The sequence below is a fragment of the Sus scrofa genome, chromosome 3 (genome assembly GCF_054392235.1).
Source record: "Sus scrofa isolate SSC_HxYL_T2T_F1_AM1 chromosome 3, Sscrofa_HxYL_maternal_Yorkshire_Landrace_v2.0, whole genome shotgun sequence".
Lineage (NCBI taxonomy): Eukaryota > Metazoa > Chordata > Mammalia > Artiodactyla > Suidae > Sus > Sus scrofa.
Genome location: NC_139385.1, coordinates 11,632,352 through 11,656,750, shown reverse-complemented (window position 1 = coordinate 11,656,750; position 24,399 = coordinate 11,632,352). Strand labels below are relative to the sequence as shown.

Here is a 24,399-nt window from a genome sequence, read left to right as displayed (position 1 = left end):
ATCTTTCCATTAAAAATTTAAGAGGTTACACTATTATTCATTTATTTCATCACATTTAGCTTTTCTCCAACTAACAAGCAGTCTGTCGTATGGATAGTTGCCTATCAGTGGATACAGACCTATTGCCTCACTCTTTTTAATGACATGAAATCCACTGATAGAGCCGCAAAGTGAAATGCTGTTTTTGCAAAGCAAAAATGAGTCGATGAACATGTGCATTTTCAAACCAGAGATATTACCAAAGTATCCTCTATAAGACACCAATAATTTATACACACATCAAAAATTTTTAGGAGGAGCTGCCTGGTGCCCTAGTGCTTAAGGATCTGGCATCGTCATTGCTGCGGTGCAGGTTCAACCCCCAGCCCAGGAACTTCCACATGACACAGGAGCAGCCAAAATAATAAAAAAAATTTAAAAAGAGTTTTTAAATCTGTTTACATAGTTTACTGAGACTGGACATGAGCAGAATTTAATGTCGGCCAATCTGAAAAGTGTGAAACTTGTCTTTCTTAGATTTTCATGCCCATTTCGTTACCTAGACTGAGCATTTTCTCTTGAATATTTGGTCGTTTATTTTCTGAAATAGCTCTTCCTAAGTAAAATAAAACAATCTTTTGTCATTTGTCTTGCAAAGAGCCATTTGCTGTGTCTTACACATCCCCTGACACGCTCTGGCTGATATTGCTACACCTATTTTTAGAATTTTTCCTTAGTCAAAATGAAAATTTTTTTGGCCTCTTTTGTGGGGATTGAAGCTGCACCACGGCAGTGACAACACTGGATCCCTAACCCACTAAGCCACCAGGTAACTCCCTTAGTCAAATTTTATGGCTTAGAAAGCTTTAAGGATTATTAATTTTTTAAATTGCTTTTAATTCATTTTTATTATATGCGGAATTTTTTTTAACACTTCTTGAAGAACAATAAGATTACAGCTGTTTTGTTTTCAGTGGTTTTCAGGTTGATTCTCTTCCGTTGTATAAGCATAATCCTATCGTCTATAAAGGTGAACGGTGCGCTCCATGTGCTCACACCTATACCTCCTACATGTCATGGTCTGGACATCCTGAGCACTGGGTAAGAAACAGGAAAACGTGCTAGAGCCCTGTGAGCTGTGCTTCCTGTGGCTCACTATTAAACACAGTGAAGGGCTTGCCATTTACACTTACACATAATGTTCCAGGCAATCACGTTAAGGAATTCTGCTGCCTTTCGGCATCCATCCAGATGAGATACTATTTCCAATTAGCTCAATAACATAAGGAAGTGAATCAAAAGATTCTCTATATGGAGGTCCCGTCATGGCACAGTGGTTAACAAATCCAATCAGCATCCCTGAGGATGCAGGTTCAATCCCTGGCCCCGCTCAGTGGGTAAAGGATCCAGCATTGCCGTGAGCTGTGGCGTAGGTTGCAAACATGGCTTGGATCTGGCATTGCTGTGGCTGTGGCGTAGGCCGGCATACCCATAGCACAGGAGCTTCAATATGACATGGGTGTGGCCCTAAAAAGCAAAACTGAATAAATAAAGTTAAATTGAAGAAAATAAACCAATAAAATAAGTAAAATGTCCAAGGCCATGCCCAGTTCTAAAAGAAGCTAAGTAGTAAAAATCAATTTACCTTTATGATAAAGGTGGGAAAAGGAAAGAAGTATTAGAACTAAGTATTAAAATAATTATATCCTAATTTTCCATATGTTAATAGCCAATATAAAAACCAAACCTTAAAAGTACATGAAACAGGGAGTTCCCGTCGTGGCAATGGGGAAACAAATCCAACTAGTAACCATGAGGTTCCGGTTCGACCCCGGCCTCGCTCAGTGGGTTAAGGATCCAGTGCTGCTGTGAGCTGTGGCGTAGGTCACAGACATGGCTCTGATCTGGCGTTGCTGTGGCGTGGTGTAGGCCGGCAGCTGTAGCTGCAATTTGACCTATAGCTGGGAACTTCCATATGCCACACATGCAGCCCTAGAAGCAAAAAAAAAAAAAGAAAGAAAAGCACAAGTGATAAAAGAAAAACTTAGAAAACCGGAGTAGTCAAAATTAAAACTTCTGTAAGTGAGAAAGAGAAGGACAAACACCACTTATATGTAGAATCTAAAATATGGCACAGGAGTTCCTGTCGTGGCTCAGTGGTTAACGAATCCGACTAGGAACCATGAGGTTGCGGGCTCCATCGCTGGCCTTGCTCAGTGGGTTGGTTAAAGGATCCAGCGTTGCCGTGAGCTGTGGTGTAGGTCGCAGACGCGGCTCGGATCCCCCATTGCTGTGGCTCTGGTGTAGGCCGGTGGCTACAGCTCCGATTAGACCCCTAGCCTGGGAACCTCCATATGCCGCGGGAGCGGCCCCAGAAAGGGCAAAAAGACAAAAATAAATAAATAAATAAATAAAATACGGCACAAATAAACCTACCTATAAACAGAAACACACTAAGACACAGAGAACAGACTTGTGATGAGGGAAGAGGGAAGGAGTGGGATGACTGGGAGTCTAGGGTTAAAAGATGCAAACTATTACATTTAGAATGGATAAGCAATGAGGTCCTGCTGTAGAGCACAGGGAACTATATCCAAACTCTCGTGATAGACCATGATGGAAGATGAGAAAAGGGATATATTGGAGTTCCAGTCGTGGTGCAGCAGAAATGAATCCAACAAGGAACCATGAGGTTGCAGGTTCAATCCCTGGCCTAGCTCTGTGGGTTAAGGATCCAGCGTTGCCGTGAGCTGTGGTGTAGGCTGCAGACTCAGCTTGGGTCTGGCGTTGCTATGGCTCTGGTGTAGGCCAGCAGCAATAGCTCCTAAGTTAGCGCCCTAGCCTGGGAACCTCCATTTACCTCGGATTCGGCCCTAAAAAAAAAAGAAAACAAGAAAAGGAATGTATCAAAACCACTAGGAGATACCACCTTACACTAGCCAGAGCAGCCGTCATCAAAAAGTCTACAAACAATAAGCGCTGGAGAGGGTCTGGAGAAAAAGGAACACTATTACACCACTGGTGGGAATGCAAATTGGTGCACCACTGTGGAAAACAGTAAGGAGATTCCTCAGAAAACTAAAAAGAGAATTACTATTTGATCCAGCAATCCTACTCCTGGGCATCTATCCAGAGAAAACCATGACTCGAAAAGACACATGTAACTCCAATGTTCATTGCAGCACTATCTGCAATAGCCAAGACATGGAAACAACCTAAATGTCCATCGACAAGAGTGGATCAAGAACATGTGGTACATATACACGATGGAGTATTTATTACTCAACCATTAAAAGGAAAGAAATAACGACATCTGCAGCAATACGGATGGACCTAGAAATTATCATGCTAAGTGAAGTTAGTCAGGCAGTGAGACAACAACATCATATGCTGTCACTTACATGAGGATGTAAAAAAAGGACACAATGAACTTCTTTGCAGAACAGATATGGACTCTCAGACCTTGAAAAACTTATGGTTTCCAAATGAGACAGGTTGGGGGTGGGGGGATACACTGAGGATTTGGGATGGAAATGCTATAAAATTTGGTTGTGATTATTGTTGTGCACCTATAAATGTAACAGAATTCATTAAGTAATTTTTAAAAAGGAATGTCTATGTATGTATAACTAGGTCATTTTTTGTTCTATAGCAAAAATTGGCAAAACACTGTAAGTCAACTACGCTTTAATTAAAAAATACAAAAAAATTTTAAAACTTCTAGGCTTCAAAGGACATCAGCAAAAAGACCCACAGACTAAAAGAATGTATTGACACAACCTTTTTTCTTCTGGCCATACCTACAGCATTAAGTATGTTCTCAGGACAGGGATTGCAGCTGCAACGCAACCTGTGCCACAACTGCAGCAACACCGGATCCTTAATCCAATGCGCCAGGGCAGAAACTGCCACAAAATCTTATTTCTGATAAAAGACTTGTATCCAGGAGTTCCCATCGTGGCTCAGTGGTTAACAAATCCGACTAGGAACCATGAGGTTGCAGGTTCGATCCCTGGCCTTACTCAGTGGGTTAAGGATCCAGCATTGCCATGAGCTGTGGTGTAGGTCGCAGACGTAGCTCGGAACCCCCGTTGCTGTGGCTCTGGTGGAGGCCGGTGGCTACAGCTCCAATTCGACCCCTAGCCTGGGAACCTCCATATGCCGCAGGAGTGGCCCAAGAAGATGGCAAAAAGACTTGTATCCATAATATATAAGGAACTCTTTAAGGCAAGGAAGGAAGGGACGGAGGAGGAGGAAAGAAGGAAGGACAGCCCAACTAAAACATGGGCAAAAGATTTTAAAGGATATTTCATCAATGATACGTGGATGGCTAATGAGCACATACAAAGATGTTCAACGTCATTAGAAAAATGTGATTAAAAGCATGATAGACATGTAAAAAGACCAGTCATGGCCTGATCTAAGGGTGGAAAGAGAGATGAACAGGCATAGAGAGAGCATGGAGGAGTTTTAGGGCGGTGAAACTACACTGTATGGTCCTCTAATGGTGGAGACGTGTCATTATACATCATATGTTTGTCTGAACTCTGATGTAAACTCAAGGACTTCGGGTGAATATGGTTCATCAACTATAACAAGTGTAGCACTCTGATGCCTGTGTTAATAGTAGGGGAGGCTGTGCATGTTGGGGGAGGGAAGTAGAAGGTATATGGAACACTGCTTTCTGCCCAATTTTGCTGTGAAACTAAAGATGCACTAAACATAAAACGCCTATTTAAAAGCATAAAAGGAGTTCCTGTTGTGGCTCAGCAGGTTAAGAACCCGACTACAATCTATGAGGATGCAGATTTGATCCCTGGCCTCACTCAGTAGGTTAAAGGATCCAGCATCGCCACAAGCTGTGACACTGGTCGCGGATGGCACTTGGATCTGGCATTGCTATGGCTGTGGCGTAGGCTGGCAGCTACAGCTCCAACTCAGCTCCTAGCCTGGGAACCTCTATATGCCACAGATGCGGCCATAAAAAGACTAAATACATGAATAAATGAATAAATAAAAGCAAAAGAAAGGAAGGAAAGAGGGAGGGATGGGAAAAGAAGAAAAACCACTTGAATTGCAATAAACAAGAAAGACAGACAAAAACAAGTGTTGATCAAGCTATGGAAAAACTGAAACCCTCATACACAGCTGCAAAGAACATAAAATGATGCAATCACTTAGGAAAACAATTTGTTAGTTGCCTAAAAGTTAAGCAAAGAGAGAGTTACCAAAGACTCTCAATTCACTGCTATGTATCTACCCAAAGAAAATGAGGACACATAACCACAGACATGTATATGGATATTCACGTTATTGGTTTTTTTTGTTGTTGTTGTTGTTTTGTCTTTTTGCAATTTCTTGGGCCGCTCCCGCGGCATATGGGGGTTCCCAGGCTAGGGGTCCATTCGGAGCTGTAGCCGCCAGCCTACACCAGGGCCACAGCAATGCGGGATCCGAACCTCGTCTGCAACCTACACCACAGCTCACAGCAAGCCGGATCCTTAACCCACTGAGCAAGGGCAGGGACCGAACCCACAACCTCATGGTTCCTAGTCGGATTCGTTAACCACTGAGCCACGACGGGAACTCCTCACGTTATTGAAAACAGCCAAAAAGTGGAAATAACTCAAATGTCCGTCAAATGGCAAATGAATAAAGAAAAGGTAGCAATCCATACAACGGAATAGTATTCATATATGTTCCATTTATAGATGCTACAACTTTTCTGAAGATGGGCCTCAAATCATGATGAATAAAAGAAGCAAAACACCACATATTGTATGATTCTGCTTATATGAAAGGTTCAGATAAGACAATCCTATAAAACCTGAAAACAGATTAGTGATGGGAATAGAAAGTGACTACAAATGGGTACCAGGTTTCTGAGGTGATGGAAATGCTCTAAAACTTGGCTGTGGTGATCATTACAAAACTCTATCTATTTACTAAACATCACTGAATTTCACATTAAGACAGGAAAATTCTTTATTATAATTTCAGTAAAAAGCCTATGAAATAACAATATAAGCATGACACTTAAAAACAAAGAATTAAACACCAAAAACAGCTTAGAGTTTCCTTGTAGAGTAACAAAATGGGACTGCAAAGGGAAAAAGGAGAATCAAAAGGATATTACATTGACTTTTTTATGTTGACTTTTATTAAAAAATAATGTAGAACTAGATGACATTTATTATTATTCCCGTGCAATTGAAAAAACTAATAAATTTTGTTTACAGGAGTTGCCATTGTGGCTCAGCAGTAAGAAACCTGACTAGTACCCAAGAGGATGCAGGTTCAATCCCTGGCCCTACTCAGGGGTTAAGGATCCAGTGTTGCCATTAAGCTGCAATGTAGGTCGCAGACAAAGCTCGGATCTGGTGTGGCTGTGGCTGTGGCATAGGCTGGCAGCTACAGTGCTGATCTGACCCCTAGCCTGGAAACTTCCATATGCCGTGTGGGTGCAGCCCTAATAAGGAAAAAAAAATTTTGTCTACAAACATATAATTGGAAATGAATTTCTAGTAATTTATCAAACGAATTACTATCTTTTGTGGTATTAGTATCATATGGTATGTATCATTAGGAAACAATTCACCACTGGAATAAATTTGTTCTACTTCTCACCAAAACACTAAGTAATGAGTCAAAATATAACCGTATACATTACAGAAAAGGCTTCATTTCAGTTTCACGATTGGTTGTAACAGCACTAGTACAGGAGTTCTCAATGTGTACAGTGAGTTAAGAACCTGACTTTGGCGGCTCGGGTCACTGCAGAGGCACAGGTTCAATCCCTGGCTCAGCACAGTGGGTTAAAGGAATTGGCACTGCTGCACAGTGGTGTAGGTTGCAGCTGTGGCTTGGACTCAACTCTCTGGCTGGGAACGTCCATATGCTGCAGGTGTGGCCATTAAAATAAATGAATAAATAAAGGCACTACTAGTACGTACCAGAATCTTCTGTGGGTTCAGTTTTCACTTTGATGGGGCCACAACTGCAAGGAAAAGAAGCTCTGATGAAGCTCTGCCTTATGAGGGCCACTCACAGAGTAAGCATTCAAACGGCCTGGATTCCAACAAATAAACTCACTCACCTGATCAAGCTCAATGCACAAGTGACTTGCTTAAGATATTTATTCTGACAAAAATATGACCTGTCAATTTAATTTAGTACTTTTAATTCCAATCAACCTTTTCTGAGGTGGGGAAGGAGTACAACAAAACAAGAGACTAGAAAATTCCATTGTATAAAGAACCTTCCATCACGTCAGCTTCACTCAGGAAATATTACCATTCAAAACTAATCACATCAAAAAGTGCATTTTCATAGGACCCCCACATGATTCGATTTTTGCTATTCTAATACCCGAATGATCTCAACACTAAACTTGATGAGGGGTGGAGGTTCATTAGTGCTAATGAAACACGCGTTACCTTCCACCTGGAGAGAGCATTGACCTTTCAGTATCTGTTACCATCACACGACCACCTATGTACAAAAAAAAAAAATTAGATTTAGATTTTGCCAATGCTTTAAGTACAACTAACATTTCCAAAGTTCCTAAATACAGAATGAAGTGGGGGAAGGGAGTTCACAGCTCAGGGTCTTTAGAATTGAGTGCTGTGTTAGTTTAAAAGAGTGTCCTGGAGTTCCCGTCGTGGCTCAGTGGTTAACGAATCCGACTAGGAACCATGAGGTTGCGGGTTTGATCCCTGGCCTTGCTTGGTGGGTTAAGGATCCAGCGTTGCTGTGAACTGTGATGAAGGTTGCAGATGCGGCTTGGATCTGGCGTTGCTGTGGGGCTGTGGCGTAGGCCGGCGGCTACAGCTCCAAATGGACCCCTAGCCTGGGAATCTCCATGTGCCGCGGAAGCAGCCCTAGAAAAGGCAAAAAGACCAAAAAAATAAAAAATAAAAAAAATAAAAATAAATAAAGAATGTCTTTTGAGGAGTTCCCATCGTGGCTCAGTGGTTAATGAATCCGACTAGGAACCATGAGGGTGCATGTTTGATCCCAGGCCTCTTTCAGTGGATTAAGGATCTGCCGTTGCCATGAGCTGTAGCGTAGGCTGCAGATGCAGCTCGGATCCCAAGTTGCTGTGTCTCTGGCTGGCAGCTATAGCTCCAATTAGACCCCTGGCCTGGGAACCTCCATATGCCGCGGGTGTGGCCCTAAAAAGACACAGCATTGTGGCTGTGGCGTAGGCATCTGCAACTCCAATTCAACCGTTAGCCTGGGAATTTCCATATGCCTCGGATAGGGCCATAAAGAGAAAAAAAAAATTTAAAAATATGTTTTTAAAAACTTTCGTTCTTCCACATAAGACAATTAGGGATGATGATCATCTAATAGCCTTTACATCCTCACCCATGAGAACCCTTTTTTTTTGTCTTTTGAGGCCCACACCCACAGCATATGGAGGTTCTCAGGCTAGGGGTTGAATTGGAGCTGTAGCCACCGGCCTACGCCAGAGCCACAGCAACACCAGATCTGAGCCATGTGTGCATCCCACGCCACAGCTCACGGCAACACCGGATCTTTAACCCACTGAGAGAGCCCAGGGATCAAACCCACAAACTCATGGTTCCTAGTCAGATTTGTTTCTGCTGAGCCACGACAGGAACTCCAAGAACCCTCCCTTTAATGAAAAAGATTTTTTTCTTTTGGCCACACCTGCGGCATGCAAAAGGTCTCAGGGCAGGGGTTGAACTGGCACCACAGCAGGGGTTGAACTGGCACCACAGCAGCTGCCCAAGCGGCCAAAGTGACAATGACAGATCCTTAACTCACTGAGCTGCCAGAGAACTCAAAAAAAGACCTAATTTTTATCAGTGAAACAAATACAGCACATAGTATTACTCTAATAATGAAGAATAAGACTAGATCTGGCTCAGAAGAACTGGAAAACAGTGATTGTAACAGTTACAGGGTTCTTTTCGGGGTGGTAAGATGGGTGATAGCTGTATGTCTTGTAACTATACTAAAATCCACTGTTTGAAAAAATGAAAAAAGAAAGAAGTTCCCTGGTGGCTGAGCAGCTAGCCATCCAGCATTGTCACTGCAGCAGCCCGTGTTGCTTTTGTGGCGCAGTTTCCATCCCTGGCCCAGGGAACTTCCACATGCCGCAGGTGTGGGCCACAACAAATCGAAACAAAACAAAACCTTGCACTCAAAAATTCACACTGTCTCTGTAACAGCCAATAAATGGAAACCCAAATTTTCATGGGCAAATTGTAGTTTATCTATCCAGAAGAATACTATCAACGAAATAAATAAAAAACATCAATACGTGAAGCACAAATAAATTGCAAAAGAAGAAGCCAAACAAACAGAAAAAGGAGTATACAATTTAAGATTCCATTTTTAAGAAACCTAGAAAATGTAAACAAACCTGTACTGAAAACACGATGAGCGGTTGCCTGGGGACGAGTTAGGGGGGAAAAAAGGAGGAATTACCAAGGGTATGAGTAGTGGGGGTGAAAAGATGTGAGGATGTGATGATCCTGACTGTAGTGATGGTTTTCTCAGTGTATCTAGGTCATAACTCGGCACAGCTGCCGGCCTACAGCACAGCCACAGCAACTTGGGATCCAAGCTGCGTCTTCAACCTACACCGCAACTCAAGGCAACGACGGATCCTTAACCCACTGAGTGAGGCCAGGGATCTGAACCCTCGTCCTCATGGATACTAGTTGGATTCATGACCGCTGAGCCACGACAGGAACTCCTTTTAATGCTTTAAATATGTGTACTTTATTGTATGTCATTCCTATCTCAAAAAAGCTATTTTTGGTTGTTGTTGGTTTTGGTTTGTAGGCTTTTGGGGGGCACATCTATGGCATACGGACATTCCCAGGCTAGGGATAGAATCCAAGCTGTTATTTTTTATTTATTTATTTATTTTGTTTTTAAACCACCTTTTCTAAGGCCACTCCCACGGCATATGGAGTTCCCAGGCTAGGGGTCTAATCGGAGCTGTAGCCACCGGCCTACACCACAGCCATAGCAACGTGGGATCCGAGCCAAATCAGCAACCTACACCACAGCTCAGGGCAACGCCAGATCCTTAACACACTGAGTAAGGCCAGGCATCGAACCCACAACCTCATGGTTCCTAGTCAGATTCATTAACCACTGAGCCACAACAGGGAACTCCCAAGCTGTTATTTTTTAAACCGAAAAATACAATCCCAACTTTTCCATTATTTTGAAAGTTGGTATGGCAAAAAAAGCTGAGTCATACAAACCCACCCACATGGACAATTCTCTCTCTCTCTTTTTTTTTTGTCTTTTTGCCTTTTCTAGGGCTGCTCCCATGGCATATGGAGGTTCCCAGGCTAGAAGTCTAATGGGAGATGTAGCTGCCGGCCTACGCCAGAGCCACGGCATCACAGGATCTGAGCCACGTCTTCGACCTACACCACAGCTCACAGCAACGACGGATCCTTAACCCACTGAGCAAGGCCAGGGATCGAATCCACAACCTCATGGTTCCTAGTCGGATTCGTTAACCACTGAGCCAAAACGGGAACTCCGAACAATTCGTTATTACAAAACACCCTACAGAAGAATGCTTGGAGTTGCTGGTAGCCTAGCAGGGTAAAAACTCAGCATTGTCACTGCTGTAGCTCAGCTCACTGCTGCAGCACAGGTTCGATCCCTTGCCCAGGAACTTCTGCATGTGCAACTAAAACAAAATTTTGAATAAATAAAATATAAACAGCAAGCTAAAGCTAATCTAGGATACTTCAGGGGAAAAAAATTATAAGCAAGAAAAAGTCAATTTGAACTTAAACATGACAAATAAATCCATTCTTTCTCAATCTTTAAAAAGGTATAGGTACAAAAACCAACAGCTAACGTCATAACGGAACAGAATGGCCTGTATGCCTTCCTCCTAATATCAGGAATAAAGCAATGTCTGCCATGGATGCTTCTACTTAGAAATGTATTGGACATCCTTTCCAGAGCAAGGCATGGCTCAGCAGAAACAAATGTGACTGGTATCCATAGGATGCAGATTTGATCCCTGGCCTTGCTCATGGGTTACGGATCCGGCATTGCCGTGAGCTGTGGTGTAGGTCGCAGACATGGCTGGGATCTGGCATTGCTGTGGCTGTGGCGTAGACCAGTGGCTACAGCTCCAATTCGACCATTAGCCTCAGAGCCTCTATATGCCATGGGTGGGGCCCTAAAAAACATAAAAAAAATTATTCATAATCTAAATGTCTACCAAGTGTTGAAGAGATAAAAAGGTGGTTTATTCATACAGTAGAATACTTACTATTCATCAATAAAAAGGTAAAAAATTTATACCCTCACAATCTGAATGAATCTCAACTGAATTATGCTGAGTGAAAACAGTAATCACAAAAGAATCTAGTATATATACTATGTATTTCATTCATATAACATTGATGAAATAACAGTGACGGGGATAACAAAAGTATTCTAAGATTAAAATTTCTATAGGGAGTTCCCCGGTGATATAGCAGGTTAAGGACCTAGAGTCACTGCTGTGGCTCAGGTCCCTGCTGTGGTGCTGATCTGGGAATCTGCACATGCCACAGGCATAGCCAAAAAGAAAAAAAGAAAAGTAATGTGGAAAAGAAAAAAAAAACAACAGTTGTAAAATTGGTTTTCGTAAACTTACCAAAAATCACTGGACTGTATATTTAAAATGGGTTAACCTTTGGGCACATCAACTATACCTCAATAAGGCTTTGAAAAAAATTAATCTTTTCATCATGGTGAGAATAACAAAGATTACTTAATAGAAAACAGCATATTTGGGTGTCTGTACTTTATTTTGTCCTTTCATGTTTATGTTGTTAAGAAGTTGCCAACGACAATGGTTATTTATTTTTAAAAGTCTCAAATAAACCTGGCTCCAAAGGGTACTAGTCTTCTAAATTTCCCTTTTCCCTTCAAACAGAATGGCTAGACTTCCCGGAAGCAAGTCCTACTGACATCCCCCTCATCTTTCAAGGGCCCATCTTATTTCTTTCTTTTCTTTTTTTTTTTTTTTTTTAAGGGCCACACCCAAGGCAAATGGAGATTCCCAGGCCAGGGGTCCAATCAGAGCTGTAGGCACCAGCCTACACCTCAGCCACAACAACACCAGATCCGAGCCGTGTCTGTGATCTACACCACAGCCCATGGCAACGCCAGATCCTTAACCCACTGGGCAAGGCCAGGGATCGAACCCACATCCTCATGGATACTAGTTGGGTTGGTTACTCGCTGAGCCACGACGGGAACTCCCAGGAGCCCATCTTCAAGCCCCCTTCCTCAACACTCTCCTGGGCTTCCCCCAACAGACCTCCCACCCATTCCTACAGCAGTACACTGTGCTCTTGTTATGAGGACGTTATGGACGGTTCATCCCATTAGACTCCTTTGCACTAAAAAGCCTTCATGTTTGTATAAGGCTGTGTTTCCCCTCCTCACCGAATCTCATGCCCAGTATCACCATGCCTCCTCAATGAGCATTATATACATTAAATCAGACTCATATTTCTGGGAAATGAGGCAGATCCAATATATGACCTTTGACAATGCAGACACAAAACTTTAAATACACCCTGAAGCAAGTAGCTGAGCTGAAAATAAAAAACAAGTCCTCTCACTGGTTTATATAAATGCTCCATTCTAAAACATCTTACATCACATTCTCAAAGAAAATAAAGGGAGAAATCATAAAAATGTATGAAGGAGTTCCCATTTTGGCTCAACTAGATCCATGAGGACACGGGTTCGATCCTCAGCCTCGCTAAGTGGGTTAAGGATCTTGCGTTGCCATGAGCTGTGGTGTAGGTCACAGAGGTGGCTCAGATCCCTCGTTGCTGAGGCTGCAGTGTACATCAGCAGCTGTAGCTCCAATTCAATCCCTAGCCTGGGAACCTCCCCATACCATTGGTGCAGCCCTAAAAAGACAAAAAAAAAAAAAATTATTAAATTAGACACAACAGGTTTAGGAATGCATCCACTTATGCAAGCAATACAGTCACTTACCTAGGTGCTTCTTTGGCTCCAGGAAAGGTCTGCATTAAAACAAAACAAAGAACTACACGTGAATACACAAAATCAAATCATCATTAAGCAAATTTAAACGACTTCTATAGTAAATAAGAATTTTTAAAATACATTAAGCGGAGTATTAATTTTATGCAAATAAACTGTTGAAGGAAAGAGGTAAAAGTACTTCACCTCTTAATGATGAATGAAATCCCTGCCTTGTTCTCCAAAATCCACTTCAGGGTAGCAAGATCATAGTTCTCAGGATGTTTAAAGGCAACTCCTTCTGGAAGCCCCTGTACCACCACAGCTGACTGATCTCGTAGCATCTTTTCATATGGAACAGGTACAACTGTTGATTTGCCTAAAGCTTTCCCTGGGGTTAAGGAACAGGGATGAAGTAGAAAGAGAATGACCATTACATGGGAAGATTTAAAAAACTAAACCATCATGAAGTTATCGTCACTAAATAAATGGCACCCGTGTTTTTTGTAATATCTAATCTCAAAACCACATTAATACCACAGGCCCTATCACCATGTTAGTAGAGGTCTAAGCTCAAAATGAAACCAAAAAGCCAAAAAGTATCTAAAATATTTATATAAAACCCACACAGAAAGAAAGGAACAATGGCCCCTGCTTGGTACAACACAATCTTTTCATATACAACTCAGCCTCAAAACATGGAAGCTTGACAAATGTTACCATAAAATGTAAGGCAATTTCTGGCTAATATTCTCACTAAAAATTTATTAGAGAAACACAACCTACTTCACCAATAAATATATGCTGTCAGCTACCTGTGTGTATCAGAAAATAAGCCCACACAAGCTAGAAACCGCATTGCCTAGAGTTAAATTGGACCTACAACCTCAGCGTGTAACTTATATCCTCCCCATCTCTACCTTTTTCTTTAAAAGAGGTTTGTTTACCAAACAACTGGATTAACAAAAGGTGGGTTTTGCAGGGGCTTGGTGAGATCAGCACACACATCAAAAATAAACAGGAGGAGTTCCCGTGGTGGCGCAGTGGTTAACGAATCCGACTAGGAACCATGAGGTTGCGGGTTCGGTCTCTGCCCTTGCTCAGTGGGTTAAGGATCTGGCGTTGCCGTGAGCTGTAGTGTAGGTTGCAGACGTGGCTCGGATCCCGCGTTGCTGTGGCTCTGGTATAGGCCGGTGGCTACAGCGCAGATTGGACCCCTAACCTGGGAACCTCCATATGCTGCGGGAGCGGCCCAAGAAATAGCAAAAAGACTAAATAAATAAATAAATAAATAAACAGGAGATCCCCTGTGCACAGTCAGTTAAGGTCCCTCATTGTCACTGCTATGGCCTGGGTTCGACCCCTGGCCCAGGAATTTCCACATACTGTAAGCACAGCCAAAAAAAAAAAGAAAGAAAGAAAGAAAAAAAAAAAAACACCCCAAAACAAAACCCAGCCCTTTTTAGGTGATCATGACGTGTTGCTATAGTTTCTCTAGTGGAGGATGTTGCTATGGGAGGCCATGCACATGTGGGGACAGGAGGTATAATGAAAATCTCTGTACACTCCTCTGGATTTTGCTGTGGACTTAAAACTGCTTTTTTTTTTTTTTTTTCTTCTTTTTTTGGCTGCGCCCTCATCATGCGGAAGCTCCCAGGTCAGGGAACAAACCAGCACCACAGCAGTGACACAAGCCACTGCAATGACAATACCAGATGCAGCACAAGAGAAGTCTTTTTCTTTACCATTGTTTTTAAAAAAAAAAAAAACAAAAACAAAAAAACCTCTGATAACTATGTTTGTTTCCAGGTTCCTACAAACTGGAAAGTCACTTCCTTAAAATCTACTACATAATAAAAGGAAGAGGAAAGTCACTTCATGCATAACATTAACCCAACATTTGGGAATTAATCCATTCAACTGTGAAAGTGTGTTCTATGATTGTTAGGTCAATTGCGTAATTTTCCTTTAAAAGTCAACTACATGGAATCCCCGTTGCGGCTCAGTGGTTAACGAAGCTGACTAGTAACCATAAGGTTGCGGGTTTGATCCCTGGCCTCCCTCAGTGGGTTAAGGATCGGGCGTTGCCGTGAGCTGTGGTGTAAGTCGCAGACAAGGCTTGGATCCCACGTTGCTGTGGCTGTGGCATAGGCCGGTGGCTACAGCTCCAATTTGACCCCTAGCCTGGGAGCCTCCATATGCTGTGGGTGTGGCCCCCCCAAAAAAGGACAAAAAGACAAAAAAAAAGTCAACTATGTAAAACAGCTTTTAGAAAATTCAAGTTCATGATCCTACCATAGCAAAAGCAGAAATAGTCCTCAACTGTTTTTCTGAGTGTTTCAATCTCTACAGCATCTACACTCATCCGATTTGCCTGGGTTGTAGATTTCATTTTATGCATCTCTGCAGCCTTTTCTTCTTCTTCAACACCTGCAAAACATTAACGATATAAAAGGTCTATACCCATTATCTTAATATTTGACTTCTTTTTTTTTTTTTTTTGGCTTCTTAGGGCCACTCCTATGTCTATTAAAGTTCCCAGGCTAGGGGCCAAATTAGAACTACAGCCGCAGGCCTACACCACAGCCATAAAAATGCAGGATCTCAGCCACATCTATGCCACAAATCCTTAACCCACTGAGCAAGGCCAGGGTTCGAATCTGCACCTTCACTGATACTAGCTGAGTTTGTAACCCACTGAGCCACAACAGAAATGCCAATATTTGCCTTTTACTAAGAATATTTTTCCTGGAGGTCCCGTCGTGGCACAGTGGTTAACGAATCCGACTAGGAACCATGAGGTTGCGGGTTCGATCCCTGGCCTTCTTGCTCAATGGGTTAAGGATCTGGCGTTGCCATGAGCTGTGGTGTAGCTCCCAGACGCAGCTCACATCCCTTGTTGCTGTGGCTCTGGCGTAGGCTGGCAGCTACAGCTCCGATTCAACCCCTAGCCTAGGAACCTCCATATGCCAAGGGAGCGGCCCAAGAAATAGCAAAAGGACAAAAAAAAAAAAAAAAAAAAAGAGTATTTTTCCTAATGCCAACATTTATGATTTGACAGAAAGGAAAAGAAGGAGGAAGAACTTTAAAATCCTAAAAGACAAAAAGCAAAACAAAATCCTTAGAAGATATATATGACTTCAGTGGAAATGATAAGAAACGGTGATCATCTCTGAAATTAAAAGTATCTATAACTAAAAAACTCTACAAAGTGAAAATTAGGTACTAATATTTTTAAAATGAAAAGACACCTTAAGAGTAAGCTCACGAGTTCCCAACATGGCTCAGTGGTTAACAACCCGACTAGCATCCATGAGGACGCCGGTTTGATACCTGGCCTCGCTCAGTGGGTTAAGGATCTAGCGTTGGCGTTAAGCTGTGATGTAGGTCACAGACGCAGCTCAGATCCCACATTGCTGTGGCTGTGGTGCAGGCCAGTGGCTATAGCTCCGATTAGACCCCTAGCCTGGGAACTCGATGTGCTGCCGATGCAGCTCTAAAAGACAATTACAAAAAAAAAAAGAGAGAGAGAGAGAAACCTCAAACTTAAATATGGGAAGATCATCCCCTGCCACACACAAAAAAAATTCTGGTTGTAAAGTCTATCACCATAGCCACTAGGCCCTTCTGGCTACTGACACTTGAAATGTGACCAGTCCAAATTAAGATGTGTTGTTTAAGTTTGCAATTACACTGGATTTTAAAGAGTTAGCATTAAGAAAAATAGTATGCAAAATACCCCATTAAAATTTTTATATTGGAGTTCCCGTCGTGGCGCAGTGGTTAACGAATCCGACTAGGAACCATGAGGTTGCGGGTTCGGTCCCTGCCCTTGCTCAGTGGGTTAACGATCCGGCGTTGCCATGAGCTGTGGTGTAGGTTGCAGACTCGGCTCGGATCCCGCGTTGCTGTGGCTCTGGCGTAGGCCAGTGGCTACAGCTCCGATTTGACCCCTAGCCTGGGAATCTCCATATGCCGTGGAAGCGGCCCAAGAAATAGCAAAAAGACAAAAAAAAAAAACAAAAAAACAAACAAACAAACAAACAAAAAAAAAAACAAAACTGTGATATTGTGAAACGATCCTAGTTATTAACACTTTCCAGGAGATTTCTCTACTGCATTTGCTCCACTATCAAATAAACGCACTCCCTGGATAAACTCCTCATTGGAAGCTCACAAACTCTCTGAAGACTGAGGATAAGAGACTCCAAAGAGGGAATCAAGGAGACGGGTTTAACTCCGCTTCATGCTTACTCAAATTTAATGCACAGGCAAAGATTTGTTTGTCAAAACACCAAACATCTCTCAAGAAAAGAACTGCTTAGCTAAGTAAAAAATGTTAATCAATTTACAATTTCTCTACCTTCTCCCTCATATGTTTCACTATCCACAGTGATACCAAGCAAGGAGTCCAGTACCATAACCATTTACCATTCTTCTTAGGCCCGTCAGTAATTCCTCTTCTACGTTACCATGTCAGCGATCCAGTTTGAGCATTCTGAAATGTCTCCATGACACTTCGGAAAATCTTTTTTATGTATAAATCTCAGTCTACTTTACAAGAAAATACTACGCTATCCATAAATATTTAGGTTTAATATTTATAAAATGCAACACTTACAATATTTTACAAAATCCTTCTGAAAATCCTTTCTGGTGTTGACAAAAGCACGTCCTCTTTCGGTTCCAACGACAAATACATCTGTTTCATACACTGCAATGCAGGCCACTTCAGCTTTGGACTTGGCCAGTTCTTTACACTAAAATACACAAACATCAAAACTTTGATTATACACACATCTTTAAAAGCACTGTTTCTGCTGATTGACTACAAAAGCTTATCACTTAACTCGCCTAAATACCTAATCTGAAATGGGGTGAAGTTGCTAGTTTCTGGCCTTTTCCGTCTTTTCTAGGGCAGCACTGGTGGCACATGGTGGTTCCCAGGCTACACCACAGCTACACCACAGCTCACGGCCTAGTAGGACTCGTTAGCTACTTCTCTTTTTAAATTGTTTTTAATGGAGTTCCCTTCATGTCTCAGTGGTTAACAAATCTGACTAGGAACCATGAAGTTGAGGGTTCGATCCCTGGCCTCAATCAGTGGGTTAACGATCCGGCGTTGCCGTGAGCTGTGGTGTAGGCCGCAGACACGGCTCGGATCCTGCGTTGCTGTGACTCTGGTGTAGGCTGGAGGCTACAGCTCCGATTCGACCCCTAGCCTGGGAACCTCCATATGCCGCGGGAGCAGCCCTAGAAAATGGTAAAAAGACCCAAAAAAATAAATAAATAAATAAATAATAGTTTTTAACCATGATTTTAAACAAAAGAAATCACCAAACTTGTAAGAAAAAGGGCAAAAATCCTTCATAATCTGTTATAGGTCAAATACCCAGGGGCAAAGATCCAGCGTTGGGCAAACGGGCTTACTGGCGAGCACTCGCAGTAACTGCGGTGCAGGGAGCAGAATCCTGCAGGGGGAAATGCATCTCGGCTCTGGAGTCGAGACAGGCCTCCCCAGGGAGAGACCTCAGGCAAGGGGACCTCTAACACTCACAGAGGCTGGGGTAAAGGGGTCTCTGGAGTCGAGACAGGCCTCCCCAGGGAGAGACCTCAGGCAAGGGGACCTCTAACACTCACAGAGGCTGGGGTAAAGGGGTCTGGAAGCCACCTTATAGCTCCCATCACATAATTGCAGCTTCCGAATTTATCTCCATATGTACAGACCAGGGAAATCCCATTTAGATGAGTATACTTTAACTAAGTAAATCCCTAGGAGATTAAATATTTTCTAAAATCTTATAATAGATACTATTCCACTTTAGGGATAAAAAGGAATTCATTCAGTGCAAACCCCATTGAAAATGCTGGTGATTCCAATTATCACTCCTAAAAAAACACGCTGAAATAATAATCTCGGAATAAAATATTTATGTGTATCTTAAATGACTGTCTCAGAAGAGTCAAACATGACCCACAACCACAACAAAAAAATGGACTCTGAAGGTAAACACTTTCAAGGTTCTCAACACCTACTGAAAACTGCTTTCTAAGAAGGTTCTCTCACCTGACACCCATCCCATGTGGACATGTAGAAGAGCTAAGTCACACGATTCCAAAACCACTTTCTTTGGTTTTTTTTTTTGTCTTTTTGCTATTTCTTGGGCCGCTCCTGCGGCATATGGAGGTTCCCAGGCTAGGGGTCTAATCAGAGCTGTGGCCGCCAGCCTACGCCAGAGCCACAGCAACACAGGATCCAAGCCACGTCTGCAACCTACACCACAGCTCACGGCAACGCCGGATCGTTAACCCACTGAGCAAGGGCAGGGACCGAACCCGCAACCTCATGGTTCCTAGTCGGATTCGTTAACCACTGCGCCACGACGGGAACTCCCCAAAACCACTTTCAAGGGGTACTTTCGTATAATCAATAATCTGATGATTAGTATTAAGACTCAAGAATACTGTACCTTAGACAGTTTTCTGTAAATTAATCTATCTTTTGCTTATTTTCTTCTACATTAATATGTTTCTCTATTAATGCATCAAAGTACCTCACTGATTTTAGGCACAGAAAAGGTGTTTATGGAATTAAACATACAATTACATATATTTTCTTCTAGCTTTTTACTTTATCTTAATATGACTATTTTTTTATCTCTACTCATCTAGAATTTAATGCGACAACTCAATAAAGACTTTTTCCCCGGTATCATTTGTTGAAAACTACAGCTTCCTTCGTTTTTGATTTGTACAATAACCACCTCTAATTTCTTAAATGGAAATTACTTACATAATATTGCTTTAAGACAACAGCTTGAACAAATAATTTTGTACCTACTGTGATGATCAGAAATCTTCTGAACTGTAATAAAGCCACAGTAGAGAACTTGCAACCCAGAGGTGAGCCAACAACTGTTCCCAGCATGAACAATGCTGCACTAATTTTGTTCTAGTGCATTTCGGAGAGCTGTCCCACGGCTGCTCACCCATAAGGAACTATTATTTACTTACCTTGCCATAAATGAGGGTGCATTCTTGCTGCACTATCCACACTCTTAGTTGGAAAACCCTGTCACCAAAGGCAGTATTTATGAAACAACAAAGCAAGATTCATGCACTGTCTAAGGATTAGGTCAAAGAAATCTATGGGCCGAAGGAAGAAGGATGTAGCCAATCTATACACATATAACCACACTTCAGAGTACACACCTGGGAGCCTGAGGGCAGACAATCTTATTTCTGCTGGTGAAGAGAAAATAAAAGCTGCCAGAGGGGTACCCTTGGTGGCACAGTGGGTTAAGAATCTGGTATTGAAGTTCCTGTCGTGGCACAGTGGTTAACGAATCCGACTAGGAACCATGAGGTCGCGGGCTCCATCCCTGGCTTCACTCAGTAGGTTAAGGATCTGGCATTGCCGTGAGCTGTGGTGTAGGTCACAGATGCAGCTCAGATCCCGAGTGGCTGTGGTGTAGGCCAGCAGCAACAGCTCTGATTAGACCCCTATCCTGGGAACCTCCATATGCCGTGGGTACGGCCCTAGAAAATACACACACACACACACACACACACACACACACACACAAAAAGAATCTGGTGTTGTCACTGCTATGATTCAGACTCAATCCCTGGCCCCGGAACTTCTACATGCCGAAGGTACAGCCGGAAAAAAAAAAAAAAAAAAAAAGCTGCCAAAGCTGAGAAAGCTATGAAGGAAAATTATAACCATACAGACATTCCAGGTACTATGTGACCCACTGTCATTCTACATAGAAAGTATACTATTACAGAAAATTACTTAATATCAATAAAATAGGATTTCACCTCTAAATTATTTAACATGACAGCCACAATTTTGGCTGTGATGTGACATTCAGAAAATAACATCCCACTCTTGGGCATCTATCCGGACAAAGCTCTACTTAAAAGAGACACATGCACCCGCATGTTCATTGCAGCCCTATTCACAATAGCCAGGACATGGAAACAATCCAAATGTCCATCGACAGATGATTGGATTCGGAAGATGTGGTATATATACACAATGGAATACTACTCAGCCATAAAAAAGGATGACATAATGCCATTTGCAGCAACGTGGATGGAACTAGAGAATCTCATCCTGAGTGAAATGAGCCAGAAAGACAAAGACAAATACCATATGATATCACTTATAACTGGAATCTAATATCCAGCACAAATGAACATCTCCTCAGAAAAGAAAATCATGGACTTGGAGAAGAGACTTGTGGTTGCCTGATGGAAGGGGGAGGGAGTGGGAGGGATCGGGAGCTTGGGCTTATCAGACACAACCTAGAATAGATTTATAAGGAGATCCTGCTGAATAGCATTGAGAACTATGTCTAGATACTCATGTCGCAACAGAAGAAAGGGTGGGGGAAAAAACTGTAACTGCAATGTATACATCTAAGGATGACCTGACCCCCTTGCTGTACAGTGGGAAAATAATAAAAAAATAAATAAATAAAAATAAAAAAATAAAAAAAATAAAATAAAATAAATAAAATAACAGTATATAGCCACTATTTAAAAATTTCACTCTTTAAGGAGATAATTTTTTTTAAACACTTTTACAGTGCACCCGAAGCATATGGAAGCTCCCAGGCCAGGGATCAAATCCACCCAGGACCTGTGTTAACACCAGATCTTTAACCCACTGCACTGGGCCAGGGATCCAGTGGGCAACGCCCCATTGCACCACAGCAGGAATTCCTAAATTCTTATATAGTAGGAAAAAGGGGGGGAAAAATGCCCTAATGGAAAAACAAAAAAGAACCCATGGACTATGTGAAAATGAGACCTGTGAGGTTAAACGTTATACAATACTAGTGAATGCTTAAAATACACAGCCTCCTCCTGGTCCGAATATTTAATTTCACTGTGTCAAAAAATACCTAAGTCTGGGAGTTCCTGTCGTGGCGCAGTGGTTAACGAATCCGACTAGGAACCATGAGGTTGTGGGTTCGGTCCCTGCCCTTGCTCAGTGGGTTAACGATCCGGCGTTGCCGTGAGCTGTGGTGTAGGTTGCAGACGCGGCTCGGATCCCGAGTTGCTGTGGCTCTGGCGTAGGCCGGTGGCTACAGCTCCGATTCAACCCCTAGCCTGGGAACCTCCATATGCCGCGGGAGCGGCCCAAGAAATAGCAACAACAACAACAAAAAAAAAAAAAAAAAAAGACAAAAAGACAAAAAAAAAAAAAAAAAAAAAATACCTAAGTCTGATGTTTCTTCAATCTATGAACTCATATATACATTCATAAAAATGTAAGAAAACTGTACTACTACCATGATGGTAATATAACAACAGAGCAAAAGAACAACACTTAATATTTTGCAGTTTTGTGTATATATATATTTTTTAGAGCTAACACATTGCATATTTGGTAGAAGGTCACAGAATAGAGAGAGCTTTGAATGTGAATGCATAGCATAATAATAATGATAAAGACGAGATATAAAACAGTGAATATGCTCTTATGGCCCAAAACTGTGATCATGTTCTTTACACAGACACAGTAAGACACCAACACTACACTATAATACACAAACTCATTCTGTAACTTCAGAAAAAAAAAATCCTGCATTGTAAATTTCAAATATTACACTTAGGAGTTCCTGTTGTGGCTCAGCAGTTAGCGAACCTGACTAGCATCCATGAGGATGTGGGTTCGATCCCTGGCCTCGTTCAGTGGGTTAAGGATCCGGCGTAGCTATGAGCTGTGGTGTAGGTCACAGGCATGGCTCGGATCTGGCGTTGCTGCAGCTGTGGCATAGGCCTGAGGCTACAGCTATGATTCTACCCCTAGCCTGGGAACCTCCATATGCTGCAAGTGCGCCCCTAAAGAGACAAAAAGACAAAAAAAAAAAATCAAATATTACACTTAAATTCAAACTTAACCCTTGCAAAACAAGGGGTTGCTTAAGATATTGGGAGATAAAAAATAGAAATTAAATGTAAAGAATTACACATTCTCTTAAGTTACAAACATTCTGAAACATGGTATGCAATTTGATTTAAAAGGCTTAAATTCCAAAGCTATCATTCATGCAAAAGAATCTATTTATTAAAAATAAAAGACAGTGTATGAATTCCAAAAATAAGTCAATCTCATTCACAAGCCCAATCTTTTTTTTTAAGTGCTGCACCCGCGACATATGGAAGTTCCCAGGCTATGGGTTGAATCAGAGATGCAGCTGCCGGCCTGCGCCACAGCCACGGCAACACCTGATCCGAGCCACATATGCGACCTACACCACAGCTCATGGCAACGCTGGATCCTTAACCCCCTGAGCGAGGCCAGGGATCAAACCCGCAGCCTCACAGATACTAGTCAAGGTCGTTACTGCTGAGCCACAATGGGAACTCCGCAAAAGCCCAATCATATCCAAATATGGAGAAGTTTACAGAATTGCAAAGCCACCTCACCATGGATTCCAGGGCAGACATGAGGAACGTCACCACCATCCTGCTCTCCGAGGACTCCTCATCTTCAACAGGCAGCGTGGACATCGCGACTTGGGCCATGATCCCTAGGAGAGAGGAGCATTAAGAACGTGAGTGGGGGAAATTCAGTGTCCTGCTCAACACACATTTAAAGCTTTTAGGGTCCTCAACAAATTGCCAAATTTATAGTTTTTTGGCATAAGAGAATAAAATAAGACTCAAAATTCAAGTATTCTCTTTGCCCCGACTCCTATTATCCTGTAAGATAGAGAATCTACCCCCCAGCCTTCCATCTAGTTTTGTCTCCACAAAATTAGGTCAGCATCACCTCCCAAAATAAATTCAGATGTCACCCAGAACCAGTGAAAAAACTTCCCAAGTGAGAGGAAAAGGTAACGCACTTCACAATCCAGGGACAGTTTATCGCAGGTCAGCACAGAAACAGGTGCAAACCCGCCTTCCCCCATGTGCACACAGATTACTGATCAAAGTGGGATCAGCAGACTGAGGCTAGGTGAAGAGAATTTCTTCTTTCTTACTATAAAGGAAATAGATTGCAAAACAAGTAACATCAAAGACTCCTTCGTAATACATGTTCTTTAGAAAACACTGTCTGGGAGTTCCCGTCGTGGCGCAGTGGTTAATGAATCCGACTAGGAACCATGAGGTTGCGGGTTCGGTCCCTGCCCTTGCTCAGTGGGTTAAGGATCAGGCGTTGCTGGGAGCTGTGGTGTAGGTTGCAGACCCGGCTCGGATCCCGCATTGCTGTGGCTCTGGCATAGGCCGGTGGCTACAGCTCCGATTTGCCCCCTAGCCTGGGAACCTCCATATGCCACAGGAGCGGCCCAAGAAATGGCAAAAACAAAAAAAGAAAAAGAAAAAAGAAAACATTGTCTGAGGGGTTCTCTTGTGGCGCAGCAAGTTAAGGATTGGGTGTTGTCACTGCTGTGG

At 42.4% G+C, this 24,399-nt stretch overlaps 1 protein-coding gene across 8 annotated transcripts in view; it reads right to left on the bottom strand.

Annotated features, from left to right (window-relative positions):
* Nucleotides 1-24,399, bottom strand: part of GTF2I (general transcription factor IIi) — a 105,321-nt gene that overhangs the window by 62,386 nt on the left and 18,536 nt on the right. For all 8 annotated transcript variants that reach the window (XR_014840268.1, XR_014840269.1, XM_005661989.4 and 5 more), the window contains exons 2-8: nt 23,431-23,534; nt 17,606-17,744; nt 15,280-15,414; nt 13,192-13,375; nt 12,997-13,025; nt 7,416-7,470; nt 6,933-6,976 (exon numbers count right to left, since the gene is read on the bottom strand). Coding sequence is in view for 6 of the 8 variants with exons in the window: in XM_005661989.4 (XP_005662046.1) it covers nt 6,933-6,976; nt 7,416-7,470; nt 12,997-13,025; nt 13,192-13,375; nt 15,280-15,414; nt 17,606-17,744; nt 23,431-23,529 (685 nt within the window). In the remaining 2 variants the exon portion in view is untranslated. The remainder of the gene's footprint in view (nt 1-6,932; nt 6,977-7,415; nt 7,471-12,996; nt 13,026-13,191; nt 13,376-15,279; nt 15,415-17,605; nt 17,745-23,430; nt 23,535-24,399) is intronic.